General features: G+C 30.1%; 1 protein-coding gene, 1 long non-coding RNA gene, 1 other non-coding gene and 1 pseudogene across 4 annotated transcripts; 2 read left to right on the forward strand and 2 right to left on the reverse strand.

The window, feature by feature from the left end:
• The first annotated feature begins 2,699 nt into the window (after positions 1 to 2,699).
• LOC145955235 (large ribosomal subunit protein eL34-like) lies at positions 2,700 to 5,435 on the forward strand (annotated as a pseudogene). Its single transcript, XR_014431878.1, has 3 exons — positions 2,700 to 3,691; positions 3,847 to 3,926; positions 5,119 to 5,435. The product of XR_014431878.1 is annotated as a large ribosomal subunit protein eL34-like (transcript).
• A 48-nt stretch (positions 5,436 to 5,483) lies between these two features.
• Positions 5,484 to 6,026, forward strand: LOC145955236 (uncharacterized). The gene is made up of 2 exons (XR_014431879.1): positions 5,484 to 5,778; positions 5,923 to 6,026. It is a non-coding gene; the product is annotated as an uncharacterized LOC145955236 (long non-coding RNA).
• A 3,474-nt stretch (positions 6,027 to 9,500) lies between these two features.
• On the reverse strand, positions 9,501 to 14,540 carry LOC109810989 (UDP-glycosyltransferase 83A1). The gene is made up of 2 exons (XM_020374606.3): positions 12,641 to 14,540; positions 9,501 to 11,703 (listed from the first exon to the last, which is right to left on the reverse strand). Exons 1-2 carry the CDS (start codon positions 13,227 to 13,229, stop codon positions 10,820 to 10,822), a joined length of 1,473 nt encoding a protein of 490 aa, XP_020230195.2. The 5' UTR covers positions 13,230 to 14,540; the 3' UTR covers positions 9,501 to 10,819.
• Positions 14,541 to 18,928: 4,388 nt separating this feature from the next.
• Positions 18,929 to 19,033, reverse strand: LOC114916668 (small nucleolar RNA R71). Its single transcript, XR_003805249.1, has one exon. It is a non-coding gene; the product is annotated as a small nucleolar RNA R71 (small nucleolar RNA).
• Between the last annotated feature and the right edge of the window lie 1,972 nt (positions 19,034 to 21,005).

Genomic DNA, 21,005 nt, shown 5'->3' on the forward strand with positions numbered 1-21,005 from the left:
ATCTAATTCATTATTTAATGTTGAAATCTCATTTTCTAATTTTGAAATTGTTTTCTTATAAGATGATACTAATTTAGCAAGTTTAAATGATTCTTTATGTCAATCATTGAATGCATCTTGAAGTTCATCAAATGAGATTGAGATTTCATTGTTAGAAGATGTTACCTCTTCTTCGCTTTCGTAGTCATTGGCCATAAGTCCCAAATTTACAACTTCATTTTCAGAGTCACTTGTAGAATCTATGTCGTTTTCTTCCCAAGTGATATAGGCTTTCTTCCCCTTCTTTTCTTTGAAACTTTTCTTATTATATTTCTCCATCCTTCTTTTATAGATTGGACATTCTAATATCAAATGTCCTGGTTGATTACATTCATAGCATTTTGGGGTTGAAGAAGAGTCTTCTCCTTTTCTTTTATTGTTGAAGTTGATTCTTTTTCGGTTTCCTTTGTTTCTAAGGAATTTTTTGAATCTCTTTATAAAGAGACTGAAATCCTCATCATCCTCTAAACCATCTTCCACAATATTTTCTTCTTTCTCATCTTCTTGTTGAATGGATGATGATGTTTTGAGTGTCATCCCTTTCTTTCTTTTATCACTTTCCTCATTTTGATTCAGTCTCATTAATTCCATTTCATGTTCTTGGAGTTTTTCGAACAATGAGGCACTACTAGAAAAATTAATATTTGTGACGAATTTTGTGACGGAAAAAATAGCATCGCTAATAGTGACGCATTTTGTGAGGGAATTTTAAGTTTTGTGACGGACTAGAATTTATTGACTTTTGTGACGGATTTTGTGACGGAATATATTCCGTCTCTAAAAATCCGTCACAAATTTCGTCACTGAATCAAAAAAAAAAAATTTGTGACGGATTTTGTGACGGAAAAATTTTCGTCTCTAAAAATCCGTCACAAATTTCATCGCTAAATAAAATGTTTGTGACGGATTTTGTGACGGAATGAACTTCGTCTCTAAAAAATCCGTCACAAATTTCGTCACTAAAATGAAAAAATTTAGTGACGGATTGTTCCCTCTCAAAATTCCGTCACAAATAGGTTAAAATATTTTGTGAAAATTTTGTGACAAATTGTTCCCTCTCAAAATATTAAATTTTATTTATGAAACTTTTATATTTAAGAATTATGCATAATTAAAGAAAATATGTTAAATTTTTTTTTAAAAAAATAATAAAATTAAAAATATTTTATTTCATTAAAGGACTGAAAAAATTATGAAATTTATTTAATTAAATAAAAAATTGTCAATTTTGAACATAAGAAACTAAGACATTCATTAAAAATATTTATAAAAAAAACTTGTGAAATTAAAAAAAAAAGAATATTAATTTAATTTTGGCTTAATTACATTTTTGATCCCTCAAGTATTGTAATTGTGCAATTTTGATCCCTAAGATTTTAATTGGATAATTTTAGTCCCTAAAGGATTGTAATTGTGCAATTTTAGTCGTTTAATTTTTAATTGAACAATTATAGTCCCTCAAAAATCATAATTGTGCAATTTGAATCTCTCCCATTAAAAATTTAATAATTTTAAAATTTTAATATATATATATATAATAATAATAATTTAAAATTATACAATTATTTGCTTATTTAAGTTAACATATACTATAATTTTTATTAATGTAACAAATGATATATATTTATTATTACTAAATAAATAAAATTTATATATTATTAATAATTTAATATTGCTAATAAATTAATATCAATAATATTTTTAGTATATTTATAGATAAATTGATAATTTGATAAATATAACTTAGTATATATTAATATACTTTTACAAAAATATAAATATAGTAGATAAGATATGTATATTTATATTTTTGTAAAAGTATATTAATATATAATAAGTTATATTTATCAAATTATTAGTTTATGTATAAATATACTAATAATATTATTGATATTAATTTATGAATAATATTATAAATTAAAGTAAAGAAATTAGAAGTGTCAATTTATTTTTCTAAGTTATTGATTTCTTATTTTTTAGTTTAGTTGTTTATTGAAAAATATCTTTCTAATTTCATAATTTTATAATTTTAAAGTGTAAATTTTTAGTTAAAAAATTAAAAGTTTCTTATTTTATGTTAATAAAATAATATCTTTTAATTTCTTTATTTTTATGTTTAAAAACAAACTTATAAATTAATGTAATTTAGATTTAAAAGTGACAAGGATAATTTACAAGTTTTTAATTATTTTTTTAACTTTAATTGTTTCTAAATGAAGGAAAAGAAGTAAGAAAACAAGAAATCTTGAAACCCTTCATTGAGTCATATCTAACAAATTATGAGACACAATCTCACACTCTAGTGAATCAATTTTTATCAATACCATAGTACTTGGCTCAACCATGGCTTTGACAGTAACACATGGTCGTTATGAATTCGATTAACAAGAACATGGAGAGGTTGGGAACCTTATATCAAAGATTTAATTCGAATGAAAATGGAAAGTACTACTACTGTGATGAATTGGAATGCATATTCAATAAACCCTAAACACTTTGATTTTGAAATGCAAGAATTACTTTGCTCCATCCTCTTTCAACCGTCAATAATTTATCTATTTTAAATTATGTCTTTTTTTTATTATAAAAACCAACAAAACTGTAAAATTGGATAACCAACAAAACTACTACATGGAGGTTATTTTTTAATAAAGTGGAGATCAAAACCTTTGTATTTCTTTTATCTTTAGTTAAGTTATAAATAAATTTAAATTGATTTTTTTTTAAAAAATGAGTAAACATGATTTAGATTAAAAAAAAAGACTAAACATAATAATTTATTGTAGATTTTTTTTATAATTTTTTTTTGGAAAAAACTCAAATGAAATTGAATTTCCAAATAAAATATTAAAAATAACATAAATTTAGTTATTTAAATTTTTGTAATTAAAAAACCCATAAAAATTATATAAATTTCAAAATTCAAAATTAGGCTAATTTTAAAATTGAATTTATAATAAAATATGATTATATATTTAAATTTTTAAAAATGAATTTAGAAATTATTGAAATGACAATTTATATTTATGTTATTTTATATAAAAAAAATGAATTTGATAAATAGAAATATCTTAAGCGGGAAACTATCCCGCTGTTCAATTTTCCCCATTTTCATGAAAATTCAAATCCCATAAGGCAATGCGTTTCAAATTTCAATTCCAAACAAAACCCCTATCTATCTCACGCGCAATCTGGTGGGATTTGTTAGGTCTTTAGCGAACGGTGTCACCCCTTCACAATTTGTTTCCTCTTTGCTCATACACTATGGTCAAGTAGTAGGGGAGGACATGTATTCCCCTTTGTAATTTTCCTTTTTTTTTCCTTGTCTCTTCGCCCTGTTTAATTTTCTCACGAGATCAAAAAAAAAACCCCCCGCGCCTTACATTTCGCTCTGTCTCCCCAAAAATTTAAGAGTCCGCCGCCCAGGTTAGGTTTTCAATTCCATTTCTCTATTCTCTTCCTCCTTTCTACTCCATTCTCTTTCTGGCTTGACGTGCGTGCTCCTTTGCTTTTTACTTTCTTGCTCGTGTTTTCTCGTTAATGTTTGAGCATTTGCTTTCGTCAACAACAACGATGGTTCAGAGGCTCACTTACCGGAAGCGCCATAGCTATGCTACCAAATCGAACCAACACCGGGTTGTTAAGACCCCTGGTATGCTTTTTCTTTCAATTTTTTTATGTTTTGTTTTTCCCCAACTGTGTGTTTTTCTCCTGATCTCAATTATGCTCCTTCGGTTGTTGTCAAAATCTGATTTTGTTAATGCTGTTTGGTGGCTTAACTGACCTTTGCAAATGGGTATGTCTCAGGTGGGAAGTTGGTGTACCAGACCACTAAGAAGAGGGAAAGCGGACCCAAATGCCCTGTCACTTGAAAGAGGATCCAAGGGGTATGTATATTTTTTTTATTTATTTTGTCTTCTTTTTCATATTGCCTTTGAATACTAAGGATCAGTGATTTGTTGTGAAGAATCTAATTTGTATATATGAAAATTGGTATACTTAGAGATCTGGGTATTTATAAAATTACTGAATGTATCTGATAGGCATGCTTTGTACTCTGGGGAAATTTGTCTATCTTGTGTCTTGTGAAATTGTTGAGATGGAAAATTTCTGGATGATTCTTATTTTTTTCCCTTCAATTTTGGTTCAGTGCCTAATTGATTATGTTTTTTGTGACGGGTATGTATCTATTGAGGACAGGTTGTGGGAATGAGATTGAGCTGCTTTTCTTAATGATTTTTCTCAGTTATCTGATTGGAATGGGTGTTGGTATGGACATTTTAAGGAGGTGTTTTGGATGCTATAATTTTCAAGTCCTTTGGGTGTTTGTTGGTAGCCTTAATTCTTAGATAACTGAATTCAGATTTTGAATGTTAATGAGTTATGTGTAATGCGGTGAACACTTTTTTGAAATGATTTATATCAGTTATCTGATTGGAACGAGTTTTGATTATGGCTTATTGTTGTAAGCTCCTGGCCAAGCTTATGAGTAAGCTTTCACTTAATATGAACATATTGAATAATGATGTTTGGGAGAACTTATTTACATTTTGTTTAGGCTTGGGACAGTTAATAATAATAGCTTATGATGTATACAAATTTTGTTTCAACTTATTCCAATCTTTTGAATAACATGAAAACCGCTTACAATGTATATGAAAGTAGTTTTGCTATAATTCCTCTTCCATTATAGTAACTATTTATTCAAATGTGTACATGGTAAACACTTACGTGTAAACAACTTAATTAAGCACTTATTGAAGAAGTGCTTATGTGTGTAATTTGTACCTTTAATCAATGAGGGAAGAAAGTTATACTGTTTTTGTAAGCTATTTTGGAGAGCTAAGTAAAACAAACTAAAAGAAGCTTTTGAACTTTTATAGTGCTTGCGTTGCAAGATAAACTCAATGAAACTGTAAATAAGTTTTTCCAAATGCATGTTTTAATAAGTGTTTAATGAAGCTGTTTACCTAAATTTGCCTTTGGTATTTAATTAAGCTGTTTATCGGAACATGTCCTAAGTAGTGTGAGCAGCATTCTTCTCCTATCATGATTTTCTAATCCTTACATAATCTGCAGATCCCACACTTGAGACCTGCTGAATACAAGAGGTCCAGATTGCCTAAGAACCGCAGGACAGTAAACCGGGCCTATGGAGGTGTATTATCTGGTGGAGCTGTTAGAGAAAGGTTTGTTGCACAAAAGATTATTTGATAATTATACTTGAAAACTTAATTTGTGCTCAAGAATTTTGACTTTCAATGGTGTTAAGTATGAATGTGGAAACTTAATTTGAAATTTATTTTATGATTCTGTGCTTTTTGGTCTTTTATATTTAGAATATGAAATGATTTTTAATGTTCTTGTCGGGAGCATGCTTGGTGATGCCCAACACGTTGAGGAGGTAAGGAGCTGTTTTAATCATCAAACTCTTTTGTGAGATTTTCAATTGGGTGCAATGTTTTATTGTCGGGAACCCCAAGTTCATCTGAATGTTTTATTTTAGATGACACCTGGTTTGTATGTTTGGTAACACTTTAATTGTGCAACACAATTTATTATTTAAGTTATTGTCTGCAGTTAGTGGTGTGCTATTTGATTTGGTTTTTTAAGTTATTGGTTGTATTGCCTTGACTTGACTTCAGTTTGCCTATTAAAAACTGTTTCAGGAAAAAGTAGGATCTGGCTTGTCTCTAGATCAAAAGTAGGGGAATCTTGATAATTCAGAAACTGGAATTGGTGAGTACCTAAGTTGCTGGAGTTTTGTTATTGTGTTTTTGTATTATTTATTCCGTATATAGTTTTGAACCCACCTAGGCATGTAGTTTTGGTTGCAATAATTTATATATATTGTTCCTAGAATTTATTAAGTTTTACTTTTAGGTGTAATGTGTTGATGAAGTTATACTGTGCATTCATGTTCATAAGTAACATAGGAGGGAGTCAATATTGAACAAAGATATATTACTGAGAAGGTTTCTGATTTACTGAAGGTATTTATAACCTTTTTATCATTAAATTTTATAATTATTACTGTTAGAGTTTTACTATATGAGAACATATGAATATAATATGTTGGACAATAGTAATGAGTTATTATATACAGTTGATTAATTGTACAAATTAAATACGCAAGATCTGGAAATCAATAATTGTTCCATTAACATACTATAAACGCATTTTTCAATGATTGTTTGCATCTGATAGGATTATATAGCACACTTAGTTACTTGTTATTAAATTTCAGAAGACAAATGTAATTGTTTAGTCCAGAATAATAGGCTCTGGTAATCGATTACAAGACTTGGTAATCGATTACAACGGTTTAGTTTCAAGTTGTAAAGTTTAAATTCAAATTTGAAATTTTCATCTTCTGGTAATCGATTACAAGAAATGGGTAATCGGTTACCAGAGAACCTTTTAATAAGTAAATTTCGAACATATGATTTTCATTGTCTAGTAATCGATTACATGTATAGGTAATCGATTACCAGACTCTTAAAAACAATGGTTTCCTCAAATTTAGTCATCAACAGTTAGTGAGAGATTCATCCCAGTTAGTGACGGATAAAATCCGTCGCAAATTGTGACGGAATTCTGGCGTCGCAAATTGTGACGGATTCTACTTAATTAAAGTCATCACAGTTTGTGACGGATTTAATCCCTCACAAATTGCGAGGGATTTAATCCCTCACAAATTGCGACGGATTTTTATTAATTTCTAAACATTTATTATTAGAAATTAGTGACGAAAATTATACTGTTTGTGATGCCTTAATTCCGTCACTAATTGTGACGGAGAAAATAATCCGTCACTAAATATTTTGTGACGCCAAATTTTGTGACGGAATCATTTTCGTCACAAATTCCGTATCTAATTGATTTGTGACGGATTTTATCAAAATTAGTGACGGATTTGTTCCCTCTCTAATTTTAATTTTTCTAGTAGTACTGAGACAAGAGGCATGGTTGTCAGATCTTTTGATTCAGCAATTGCAGTCACTTTCGGTTGCCATTCCCTACTCAAACATCTCAAAACTTTGTTAACAAGATCTTCATTAGGAAACACTTTTCCTAGAGATGCAAGATGATTAATTATATGCGTAAATCTCTTTTGCATGTCTTGTATGCTTTCATTTTGATTCATTCTAAATAATTCATATTCATGAGTGAGAGTGTTTATCCTAGATCTTTTCACATCATTAGTGTCTTCATGTGTTACTTCAAGTGTATCTCACATTTCTTTAGCACTTTTTACAATTTGAAATTCTAAAATATTCATCAATTCCTAAAGCAGAAGTGATTATATTTTTGGCTTTTAAGTTATATTGAACCTTTCTTCTATCGTCTTCACTCCATTGATCTTTGGGCAAATTTTTTATTTCATGACCAACTACAATAGTGGGAATGAAAGGACCAATTTCAATAGCATCCCATATGTTTAAGTCTATGGCTTCTATAAAAATTTGCATCCTAGATTTCCAATAATGATACCCTACCCCATTGAATATAGGAGGTCTATTAATAGAGTTTCCTTCGGGAAATAACAAATTTAATGAGGCCATTTCAAATCTTGAAGCTTTTAAGCCTTATACAAGAAACCTGCTCTTGATACCACTTGTTAGATCGAGCGCTTACCACTAGGCTAAAAGCTATAGCTGATAGTCAGGGCGCAACTCTTTTTACTTAAGAGCGCAGCAGCCCAAGCGCCATGATTCGACAGTGACTTGGCCCACCTAGCCTCCGCCACGGGACAATTGATGCAACCCGCAACAAACAAATTTTATAGTCGAACTTTGTTTAAGGTAAGAGAGCAAGAATAAAGATGTGCTCTTTTTGTTGATGGCTCTTCAAATTTAAAGGGAGGAATGAATATTCTTTTAGAATCAATGGACAAAATAATTATGGAGTAATTTAGAATATCAATTATCACCAAACTATTGGTGAGAATTAGGGGTGGCAAAATTAAAAGACTTTTGTCATGAAAAAAAGTCTTGCAAATTTTAAAAGATTATATAAAAATATAATGACTTATAAAGAAAAAAAAAAAGAGAAATGACATGTTATAAAAAAAAATATTTAACTTTCGAAATATTAATTTTATGGATTGATTGGATATCCACTCATAAACAAATTGTTAATGGATAGATTGGATGAATTTTTTTGGTAGATTGAATTTTTATGCAAATTTTTAATGGATCTAAATGAATTAATAGATTATTTTTTATCCAATCTATATATTATTATCCAATCCATCCATTTGTCATCCCTAAGTTTGACTAAAGGTAGCAAATCGATCCATCTATCCAATACCCGTCCAATCCATCTATTATAATAAAAATTGATAATGGGTCAGATCTAATCCATCTTCTTAATTTTATGGATGGTTAGTAATCTATCTATTATTTTTTCAAATGTGATATTTATTGAATTGAGATTTTAAAAGATTATTTTAACATAAAAAAATCTTGCAAATTTTAAAAGATTATATAAAAATATAATAACTTATAAGGAAAAAAAAAAGAGAAATAAAATATTATAAAAATAAAAATTATTCAATTTTTAAAAAATTTATTTAATGGATGGATTGGATTTCTATTCATAAAAAAATTGTTAATTGATAGATTAAATGAATTTTTTTGCTTTAAATGGATTGTATGGATTCAATTTTTATGTAAATTTTTAATGGATCTAAATAGATTAATGAATTATTTTTATCGAATCCATTATGATTTGCCTAAAAACTTATTCGATCCATCCATTTTCCATCCCTAAATTTGATTAAGGGTGATAAATCCACTACAAGAATGTTTTGATTTAGAGTCGGCGAAAAACCGACTCTAAATCATAAAAACTGATGTAATATTGTCGGTTATTCATCAGTTTTGGCTAATGCTAAATAAGTCGACACAAATTTTTTTTGTGTCGGCTAAGCCATCACTAATAAATTTATTTATTTTAATTTTTTATTGTCGATTAAGTCGACACTATGTTGACACAAAATTTATTTTATTTTTTTCTTTATCTTCTTTTTCCAGCTTATCATTTATTCGTTCGTATTTTTAACATTCCTAGGACTCGATCCGTGAACCTTGAGGTCTTAAGTGAACTTGATAACCAAGTGTACCAGAACACATTATGCGTATATAACATTGAAAAAATTATCTTTATCTCTTTCAAAGTACCTATACTGTCAGAAAAGCCGACGTTATTTTAAGATGTAGCGTCGGCTTTTTCATTACTAAATTTAAATTAAGTTTAGTGTCGGAAAAGCCGATATTATTCTTTAAATATAGCGTTGGCTTTTCCGACACTAATTTAATTTAAATTTTGACACTAATTTAATTTAAATTTAAATTAAATTAGTATCAAAAAGCCAACGCTATATTTAAATAATAGCGTCGACTTTTCCAATGCTAAACTTAAAATAAATTTAAATTAAATATTTTAAATTTAGCGTCGGAAAAGCCGACGCTATTCTTTAAATATAGCGTCGGATTTTTCGATACTAATTTACTTTAAATTTAAATTAAATTAGTGTCGAAAAAACTGACACTATATTTAAAATAGCGTCGACTTTTCCGACACTATTTGCGTCGGCTATTAATCGACGCTTATTTTCCGCCGCTTATTCACCATTTTCTTGTAGTAATCAATCCATTTATCCATCCATAAATAAATTCATCCAATTCATCCATTATAATAAAAATAAATAATTAATTAGAATCTAATCCATCCACTTAATTTTATGTATATTAGTAATTTATCCACTACTTATTCAAAATTCATTAGATTACAATGTGAGATATTCATTTAATTGAAATTTTAAAAGATTATTTTGACATAAAAAGTAGTCTTGCAAGTTTTAAAAGATTATATATAAATACAATAACTTATAAATAAAAAAAGAGAAAAATAAAATATTATAAATAAAATTATTTAATTTTATAGCATTAATTTTATGGATTGATTAAATATTCATTCATAAAAAAATTGTTAATAGATGAATATTTTACTTTAAATAAATTGGATAGATTAAATTTTTATATGAGATTTTAATAAATTTAAATAAATTATTTTTATATGATCTATTATAATCATCTAAAAAAATAATTATTTGATTCAGCCATTTCTCATCCTAATGCAAAACACAATAATTCTGAAACTTTTGCAGTCGGTGAACTTTTGCAATCCAGAATACAAAGAGGAACTTGAAGGGTTCGGTAAGGACCCTTACCTATTTGTAAGTGCATAAGCATTACTTGGAGAACATGACTGCATGCATTATAGGTCAAGGATTGTTGAATTAATCCTTGGTTTATACTTTATTGATAGCATAAGCTTTCGGTACAAATTTTTATTTAATAAAAAACAATACGCCTAACCAAAATTGTTTGAATAAAAAATTATTGTACGAAAAACAGATTAATAGGATTTTCTAACACATACTATGTATACATATAAATGACTGCATGAATTATATATTGACGATCCATATACATATAAATGTTCACAATAACAATTAAACAAATCCAAACCCAGAATAAATTGTTCTTTAAATAAAAAAGCAAATAACTACATTTTCACGACTCAATTAAACAAATAAAAATAAATAAATAAATAAATAAAACACCCTGAAAACATTTCAACTATAAAAACTTGTTAAAGTGTAATGTTCAAGAATCAAAACCATCTTCAGTGTCGGACATCATGGTCTAATTATATGTTCAATGTCTGTTTTCTCTTAGTTGCATAACTAACGTGAACAAAATTTTAATGCTTATTCTTTTAGCCACTTGACAAACCTATTCAGGTTCTCTAAAGAACGACCTCCTTTGGTTATGCTGTTCACGACTTTCTCCTTCAACCCAAGAGACCTTGATTTTATGTTGTCATCATTAAGGAGTTGATCCACTTTCATTTTTAACTCCTTGCATGACACGAGTCCATTTTCATTTGAGTCAAATCCCAGTCCAACCTTCAACTCATCACAAATATGCGTCTTGTTATGAAGTTGGTCTGCGAAGTATGGCCAGCACAACAAAGGAACCCCATTGGACAAACCTTCCATAATAGAATTCCAACCACAATGGGTCACAAAACATGCTATGGAAGGGTGACTCAGCACCTTCTGTTGAGGAGCCCAACGAACAATCTTACCTTTACTCCCCAAAAATTCATTAGGGTATACCATCTTATTGTCTTGACGTACAACCCAAAGAAAAGGTCTATTGGTGAGGTCTAATCCAAGAGCTAGTTCATTGAATTGAGTTTGGTTGAAAAGAGTGAAACTACCAAAGGCAACATACAAGACAGAACGATGAGGTTGTTGATCGAGCCAACTCATGCAGGAGAGATCTTCTTCCCAAAACATTCCCATTGGTTTTGTAGTTGCACTAGCACTTGTGTTATCATGACTTCTCAACAAAGGGCCAATTGGGAGGATCTTGGGAATATAGGATAATGTGCCAGGTTCAAGTTCATGTGTGGTGTTGCAAAGCCACCATTCTGTCAAATGTAAACTTCGTGTACAGTGCACTAAATAGTCCACAACTGTGTTACCAATAATTGGGTCACCCATATTCAACCAAAAAAAGTCTCTCGTGTCCATTTCTGGCATACTTGGTGATATCCGCATTGTCTTTTTCGTGGTTAATGCTAATCCTTCAATGGAAAAACCAAAAAATATTAAGAAAAGAAAATAATAAGTCGTAATACCACATATTAATAGTTATTTATTATGTTTCAATCAATAGGCACAGGGATTCGGTCTATTTATGCATGATGATTTTAGATACGTGGTGTCATTCCTTTTATATAAGAACACTTTTTACATCTAAAAAGAGTGTTCCTGATGCTTATTATACTTTTCATTATGTATATATGCACATTTATATTGTGAGGGAAGATCCCGTTAAAAATGTCGTGTCAAATTTTTTGATTAAAATTAATTATTGATAAAATTAATTAATAAATATTTTGCATCAATAACAAAATTATAAAAAATAATATACTCTTGCTGTGAGTATTTGAACAAAGTTGATAAAAATTGTAACATGATAACATTTTCTTTCTTAATTCCAGGTGTTAATCTCGTACAATTACATAAAATATATATATATATATATATATCGTAAGACTTTTATGCTGTAAACTCTGATCGATAAGATTTAGCAAAATGATGTTTTGACACTTAAAAACCTATTTGATACCTAAAAAGTGGGAGACAAAAGAGAAAAAAAATACAAATATGATAGATGATATGATCGATGTGATAAGAAGAATTGAGTGTGATAATAAGAAATGATGGGTATAACCGTATAAGAAAGCTGTATTTATAAATGTAAAGTGACCAAAAATCATTACTCTATTAGCGAAATGTTATTTTTTACCTTCCAAAGTACTGAGATACATTAAATTCGTTTTTCTTATATCACTTGATTTTTCATGAGTAAACAGAACCTAACAAATTTGGATATATAGTAAGGTACGCATAAACTTTTTCAAAACTACTTTAAAGAGAAAAAAAAAATGAAATAAACATTTTTAATTATAAGCTAATTCTCAAAAATTGTCTTTGAAACCAGTATGATATTCTTACCATAATCAGAATCTATGATCCCATGGTGAATAAGCCTAGGGACGTTGTACAGCAGGGCAAAAAGAGTTGCTGATCCAGGACACAACACAGCTCCTTTAATTCCCAGTTTAGCCCCAACATCTAACGCCCATGCCATGCACAAATCTGCAACAATGAAGCTTATTCTGTGGTCACCTTTGACATGAATATCCTCTATGAACTTCTCAAGTGCTGCAGGCATGGTTCTTGGAATAGTTTCACATAGCTTCCTCTGATCGTTTCTGTCATCATCAGGTCCTAAGCCATCGGGGATTGAAACCAACTTCAATAGTGATTCATCATCAAGGCCTTCTTGTAGCTCCACCACGGAACTCAACATTCGCTTATGGTTGAAGTCGGTGTTCAGAAAAAGCACTTTGCAACCATGCTCTACCAGCTTCTGTGAGAGGGTCATCATGGGATTGACATGCCCTTGAGCTGGATATGGTAAAGCTAACACGGTTGGAATGTTCATGTTGTATTTGGGTTGGTTTCTATTGATTCTGTGGCCAATTGTATTAATCTTCTCATATGCCCCCACTGTGATATATATAGTTACTCCCACATGCATGGCTTTATTGTATAATGTATATGGATTTATTTACGAGATATATATCTGTCGCAATATTAGACCAACAATGTAGTACTGACTTTCTTAACCATGCTAACAGACAAAACAGTTTGATGATTTCTATTCTTTAAAAGAATAATTATACTCTATTCATCAGATATAAGTTTAAAAGTGATTATGAAAATTTCTCTATAAAATATATATATATATATAGATATATAGAAGACATACTCTTAAAAGTAGTTTTAAATTATATCCAAACAAATTTTTTAGTGTCCAACTAACTTCATTAATAGAATATTTCTTGAAGTATAACGAATTGCTATCTATACAATTCTTATATATCGGCTATGTACAAACTTCTCTTAATTCACCTAAGATTATTATGAGAAATGTTGAAAGTTTCTGTTTTAACAATTATGACATACGAAATTATGTTGTTGAAATTTAGACAACTTTATATTATTATAAGAAATATATCTCCTTTACTAGGTGTGGTATGTATATAAGTGGATAACATGAGTTATTTAAGTATGCATACGACGGATTCTTGACTATACAAATAGAGAAACATGTGGGAAAATAAATTGTCTCTTAAATGATACTTTCTTCGGAATATTAATCTCGTGACTTCTAACTACGGCAATAAATCCTTTTGTGTAATTTTTTTTAAGAAAAAATATTTTTTAACAAAATAAATAATTTACCATTTCTTAAGTGTATAATTATTTATTTTAAAAAATGGTTTTCTAAATTTGAGAAGACGTAGGTATCTTTTACCTTATTTAACTGATTAAAAATAATATTTGAACATATTCATATATATATATATAACCTAAAGATAGTAAAATAATAAAAATGGACCTAATCCTACTTTTCACTAGTATAAAGATCCTAATTGAAAAATGTGAATTTACTATTTCTTAACAAGTAGTTGATCTGTCCTCAACAAGAAAAAAAAGTAGTTATGATCTAACTAAAACTAAAATTAGATCTATTCATGTCTTAAATTTTTTTTTAAAAAACATAATTAAGAAAAAAAAAATTACTATACAGATCGATGATCAGTTACATTTTCAAATATAAATTAATTATTCAAAAAAATAGTAGATATTTTACACAAATAACATAACTATCCCAAAAAAAATACCATTTCTTCTTTTACAAGTTTTTGCGTATTATTAATTTACGTTCACATCTTAGTCTGAATACTTCTTCATCATACTTTTCTAAAATTCGTGTTCTGACTGGCTAATAAAGTTCCATGTATTAGTTGGTATTTGTATTGAAGAAGAAAAATTGTATTCTTCATATGCAATGCATGGTTTACGTATAAAAACACATGAACAGGCTGATCAGTTCTGTCAAAACTTCGTCTAATGTATTTATTTTTTCTAACTTTTTGTGTACTTTTCGTACTAATCGTGCCTTTTGCATTCCCACTATATAGAAGGTCTCATTTCAGAAATACCAAATTGTACAAAATTGATTTAGTCAAATTTTGCAGGAACGTGCATTTAGTCAAAAAAGCAAACATATGTATATATAAAATTATAAACAGCAGTTCCATTCAGCACGAAAGAACAAAAGGCACAGATACAGATGAACTCTTAAAGCTCATATATAAAAAGAAAATGAACTCTTAACGAGAATGACTATTGGTTTTTCAAGCGAATAATATTAATATTAATATATTTGCCGTCCTTTAGTACGCATTTGGTATCGTTTTGACTAGTTAATAAATGTCCACATATTTATGGTCTTCAATTTGACTGGTAGCTATTTATATTTTTCTTCCTTTATTGCATGTTTGGCAACCTTTGTTCCACCGTTTTTTTTTTCTGAACATTTTTTTTTTATGATGACACTGATATATATACCCAATTCCAAATTTTTATGTATATATAACCTTTGATAGTGTAGCATTTAATGCTATTATATTTCAATTTTATATAAAAGTACACATTTTTATAAGTAATACATTTGGAAAATTTTGTTTAAAAAATACTCCTTGCATCTCAAAATGATTGCAGTTATAATATTTGAAAAAAAATCACAAAATGACTTATGTTCTAAATTTTCAATATATAATATAAAAAGAAAATTAATTTGCCTAATCATAAATTCTTCGATCACCATAATTAAAAGTAATGTGTTTACATATTTCTCTAGTCAAATTATATCTAAAAGTGATATATTGTGCTTCTTAATATATGAATGTGTAAAAATCTTAAATCATAGTCATTTTGTGACCAAATTTATTAATGACATTTAATTTTATTAACTAAATATTAATACAAATATAAAAGTAAACGAAACTATTCTTTTGAAAAATCAAATATATAATAATGATATATAGAAATTAATATGATATATAATAATGATATATAGAAATATTAAGGACGGCTAATTCTTGATAGCATCTTGATTGCCAATAAAATTCTAGAAGAGACAAAAAGAAAGAAAAAACAATGTTTACTGTTTAAGGTTGATTTTGAGACGGCTTATAATTATGTTAATTGGGAGCATATTTTGTTTGTTATGGAAAAAATGAGGATTCCAATTTTGTGGAGGAGGTGGATAGACTACTAGAGTGTTTGTTCTTGTGAATGGAAGTCCATCTAGTGAATTTAGAGTTGGTAGAGGGTTGAGACAAGGAGACTTACTGGCTCCTTTTATTTATTTTATTGTTGTAGAAGGGTTGTCTTCTTTAATGTCTAAAGCAGTTCAGGAATGTGTGTTTACAGGCTATATGGTTGGTGGGGATGCAATGCCAGTATCACATCTACAATATGGTTGATGATACCATCCTAGTGGGCGATGCTACTCTGAATAATGGTTGGGGTATTAAAGTTATTCTACAGTTGTTTGAGTTAGTAGCAGGTCTCAAGGTTAATTTCTTCAAAAGTCGATATTTAATGTAATTATTTTAGAGTTTTGATATTATTTAATTAATTATATGAGCTCTATTTCATTTATGAAACATGATTTGTTATTATCATTTTTAATTAGTGAAGTAGGAGACATTTTATAAAATGTATTTTATTAATATGTATGCTTATGTTTATGTTGATTATTAAAGAATGAGTATATTTTAATTATTATTTATTTTTATGAGAAAGAAAGGAAGGACGTTTTGATAAATGATTTATTTTATTATTTATTTATTTATTAAGAAAGAAGTTATTCATTGTTAGGAAGTTACCTGAGGCTACCAAAATCATTTTACACTTCTGACTTCATTTTTCTTTCTACGCTCTCTAAAGACCAAGGAGAACTTGAAGAAGAGAATCAACCTGATTTCGCTCGTGCTTCATCTTCTATTCATCAAGGTAAGGGGGAGTGAGAAACCTCACTTGAGAGTGTGGGAATAATTGTTGGGTAGCAGGATTAACCCCTAATCCCTTGCTTGATGCATGTTTTAGGAATAGGAAAATTATGAAAGTTTTCTATTTTAATATCTGAGTTTTTTGTTGGGTTTCTGGTTGGATGTGATGCATGAATATGTGTTTGATTTTGAAATTAGATAAGTTTTTATATGAATTAGAGTGCTCTGTGATAAACCCTATGAGAAATAATTAGGGATATGATCTTTTGACAAGATTTGAGGTAGTTTGCATAAAATTGGGTATGGATTTGTGATATGGGTGTTATTTGAAGTGTTTTTACTGATTGAATGCTATAATTGCGTGTTTGGTTGTGAAATACGCAAGATTTCGCGAAGTTAAGTAATGCAGGTTCGTGTTGGGGCATTGGCCGTAGCTTTTAAACTAGGCTTAGTTTTTTTAAGTCGGGCTTAACAGTTAAGCCAGGCACAAATTCTTTAAGTCGAGCTCAGGAAAGTTTCACCGGGAAAATTTCTCCGCTTTAGGTGCGACATTTAATTCGTTGGGCGTGCTCAGGCGCGCCGGGCGTGATGCTCTGCTAATTTTGGTGCAGCATTTAATGCGCCGAGCGCGAGTTAGGGCGTGTTGAGCATGATCCCTATGATGTTTTATATGTTTTATGTCTTGTTTGAAGGTGCAAATTGTGTGGAAATTGCCTTATTACTGTATTAACGTAACTAATGTGTTTTATGAGCATGATAAGGACAAGAATCTCCAAATGATGATCTTATGTATGACTATGAGAAATGTGAAATGTGAACAAGTGACATGTGACATGGTGTGAATTACGTGCTATTGTGAATACTATGACTATGAGAATGTGAAACATGATGAAATGAGATAAGACATGAAATTCTATGAAAAGTAAAGTGATGAGTCCATGAAGTGTGAATGTGTGTGACATGTATCATGTGCATCTATGTGTTGAGTATGATATGGAGTACACCATTAAGGAAGGTCCTCCTTGTGTAACAGTTTGGGGGAGTCCTAGGGGATAGTGCGGTTTGGATGTCTCGATTCTGCCCGTTTGTGAGCACGAGACGTATAACTTGCGCAGCTTCACTATCCCGACCAAACCCTAGCAGTACATCCTTCTAGTTGAGAGTGTACGGGTAGCTCTCTACATGTACTCCGAGACTACCTTAGGTGTGTTGTTGAGTCAACGCACCAATGATATGGGATATATGATTGGTGCCACATGCATGCATTTATAAGTCGAGTCCCTAACATGATTGCATGATAAATGAGTGTGCATGTGATACTGATTGTGTATGTGGATTGTTTATATGTAATTTGTGCTTATGACTTGTATTATGTTTGTTGTGTGTGTTATCTAACCTTTATTTTTGCACCTGAACTTGAGTGAGATGTTTCTCACTTCCTTGTTTCTCTTTGTATGTGTTTAAATTGTGTTGCAAGTGATCATCAACATGAGGATGTTGGTGATGAGGCTTAGACTTCAGTTGGGCGTGCTCTAATAAGATATGTGATATCGGGACATAGTTAGGACTAGTTTAGGACTTTAGTTTCTTTCTTTTGTTTTCGAAAAACCTTTAACTTTATTTCTTTTGTAATTTCTGCAAGTGAATTATGATTATATATACGAATGTGAATCCTTTACCTCTTTGTTAATTGAGACTTATCTAATTGAGAAAGTTTTTATTCATTCTTATTTTATCTTACAATTATTGTATATTATGTTGGGGTAGAGGGTGTCACACTTCCTATATTACAAATGTTCAGGGGAAATCTAGTTTACTTTTGATAGTGATTCGCTAATGCTATCAAAATAGTGTCATTGCCAAGAACACTTCATAGGTTAAAAGTTAGGAATAGTAGTAGTGTAGTTATTAGTTTTATAGTTGTTAGTCCTACTTTTTTTTATCCTTTTATTTTTTATTTTTTATTCTTGTAATTCTGAAAATTATGAAACTGAAAATATGGATAATAACAGTGAGCTAACCTTGAAGGAATTGGCCACACCTAATGTTGTGTATCAACCATGGTGTATTTAATATCTTGAAAATCAAGTGAATTGTGAGCTTAAATTTATGCTAATCCATTTGTAGCCTAAGTTTCATGGAATTGCAGGTGAATATCCTCATAAGCATTTAAAGGAGTTCCATGTAGTGTGTTCCACCATAAGACCTTTCAATGAGTGCTAGAAGATCATGTGAAAATGAAGGAATTTCCTTTCTTTGTGGATGGTGTTGGAAAAGATGGGCTTTAATTTTTACTAGCAACCATCACTACATGGCATGAGATGAAAAGATTATTCCTTGGAAAGTTTTTCCCTACCCCCAGAATTGTAGCAATTAGAAAAGAGATTTCTAGAATAAGGAAGCAAAATGGTGAGACTTTGTATGAGTATTGGGAGAGACTCAACAAGTTGTGTTCCACTTGTCCTCATCACCAAATTAGTGAACAATTGTTGTTGTAATATTTCTATGAGGGACTAATATTGATGGATAGGAACATGATTGATGCAGCCAATGGAGGAGCATTGATGGATAAGATACCATTTATTGCAAGGAAACTCATTACAAACATGGTAGCCAACACTTAATAATTTGGATTCTAAGGAGTTGTTAAGGGAGTAAATGATTCGGTAACTAGAGTTGTTTGGAAGTCGTAGATTAAGTTAAATTAATTGATGTTGAGTGAATTATTGTTTGTTTATTGTATTGTTTGATGTGAGCTTCATGTGCAAGAAGAAGCGCTCCAACCTTTGGTACCTGAAGTGGAACTAATTTGTTGCTAATTAGGCTTACCTCAAATTCGTAATTGTGTAATAAGCCTTATAGAAGAACCTCAAGATGTTCATGTGGAGAAATAGGATCTTCAACCGGCCGGTGAAAGACAACAACTAGTGCTTTGACTCAAGCAAGAAACTTATCCATGGTTTTTCCTTCAAGAGTTGTGATACGTAGCTCTATACACAACTGACTTGCTCTTGCTTGCATGTGTGAAGTATTCGTGAAGTTTCTCCCAAAGTTCCGAAGAATGCACACAACCCATGATTTGTGTGAGTATACTACCTATGAATCGATTGCAACCAAGAATGTAACAATTGATCTTGTTGCTCCCATGCTTGATACACCGAATTTACCGATCTAGTGGCACAGTCTTCTTTAGAAAGAAACCACGAAGGGATATGAGGATTCACCAAAAAAGAATGAAAACGATACTCTTTGATGACAGGATCAATTTGTTGTAATTTACCAAGTCAATTATAACAACTAGTCTTGAATCTATTGCTCTAATATAAATAGTGCTCATGTATAGAGATAGGTGTAATATTTCATATCATTCTACTTTCATAACTACAATATAAAAAAATGCAATTCTTTCATTCAATTCAGTATTCGAACAAGCCTAAATATTATAATTAAGATTGCGATGGGCCACCGTCTGAGCATTTTTTAGCCCCCAAAAGTGATGGACCTACAAAGTCAACACTAGGCATGGCAATGGGGAGGGGCAGGTTTTATGTTCCCCACTCTTGCCCCCATAGATTTAAACCGCCCTGCCTTTAATACTTGCTGGAGATAAAATCTGGATATTCATCCCCGTCCCCGACGGGGTTCGGGTTTCCCCACCCCACCCCCGCTCTTGGACCTTTTAGTCTAATAAATATGAAAAAAAAAAAATTTAAAATAAAAGAGGTGAAGAGGTGAAGAGATGAAGAGGAGAGAGTTGTGGCCGCGTGAGGTGAGTTCATGTCTCTAAGAAAAATGAGGTTAGGATTTCTAATTTTAGTTTGTGTGTGTGTCTGTGTGTGCGTGCGTGCGTGCGTGTATGCGTTTCAAGCAAGTACCCACGGGACCAGATTAGAATGTCATGCCTAGGCAACACCCTTACTCCCTCACTCCCTCATTATGCAAATCCTTGCAAAAACGAAAAGGAAATAATTCCATAAATAAAAACAAAAATTTAGAATAAAAAAACAAAAAGAAAAGAAAAACAGTAACCATTGTACTAATTTACAATTTCTTAAAACTTTTTAAAAATACTATTCAAAGGCCAAGCATACCTTTAATAGCCTGGAATTGTGGTGATCCTCGGGTGGACCATACATGATTCCATTTCACTCTAGACTTCCTGTTTTTAATAATCATGTCTTTTATTTTATTTTTTTTAAAATAAAATATTGTATATATTATATGTACTGATAATAAATAAAAAGAATTAAAATAGAAATTATATTAAGAAGGTGAAAAATAATCTTGGTATAAACATGTTTTAATATGGAAAAACATGCACTTTTTGTTTTACCAAAGGACATTTGTATCTTTAGAAATTTTTTGCTTTTTAAGTATCTAAAGTGTTTGGGTATCTAAAGTTAAGAATGTTAATTTTTTTTTATATTTTTTTGTTATTTAAAAAATAG

This window comes from Cajanus cajan, chromosome 2, assembly GCF_000230855.2.
Source record: "Cajanus cajan strain Asha chromosome 2, NIPB_CcT2T_4, whole genome shotgun sequence".
Taxonomy (NCBI): Eukaryota; Viridiplantae; Streptophyta; class Magnoliopsida; order Fabales; family Fabaceae; genus Cajanus; species Cajanus cajan.

Bases quoted from the DNA above. Each gene is read 5' to 3' on its own strand.
- LOC109810989 (XM_020374606.3), bottom strand. From the start codon at position 13,229: ATGCATGTGGGAGTAACTATATATATCACAGTGGGGGCATATGAGAAG. The intron at 11,704-12,640 runs GTAAGAATATCA...TTTCCATTGAAG, and splicing joins GATCATAGATTCTGATTATG to GATTAGCATTAACCACGAAA.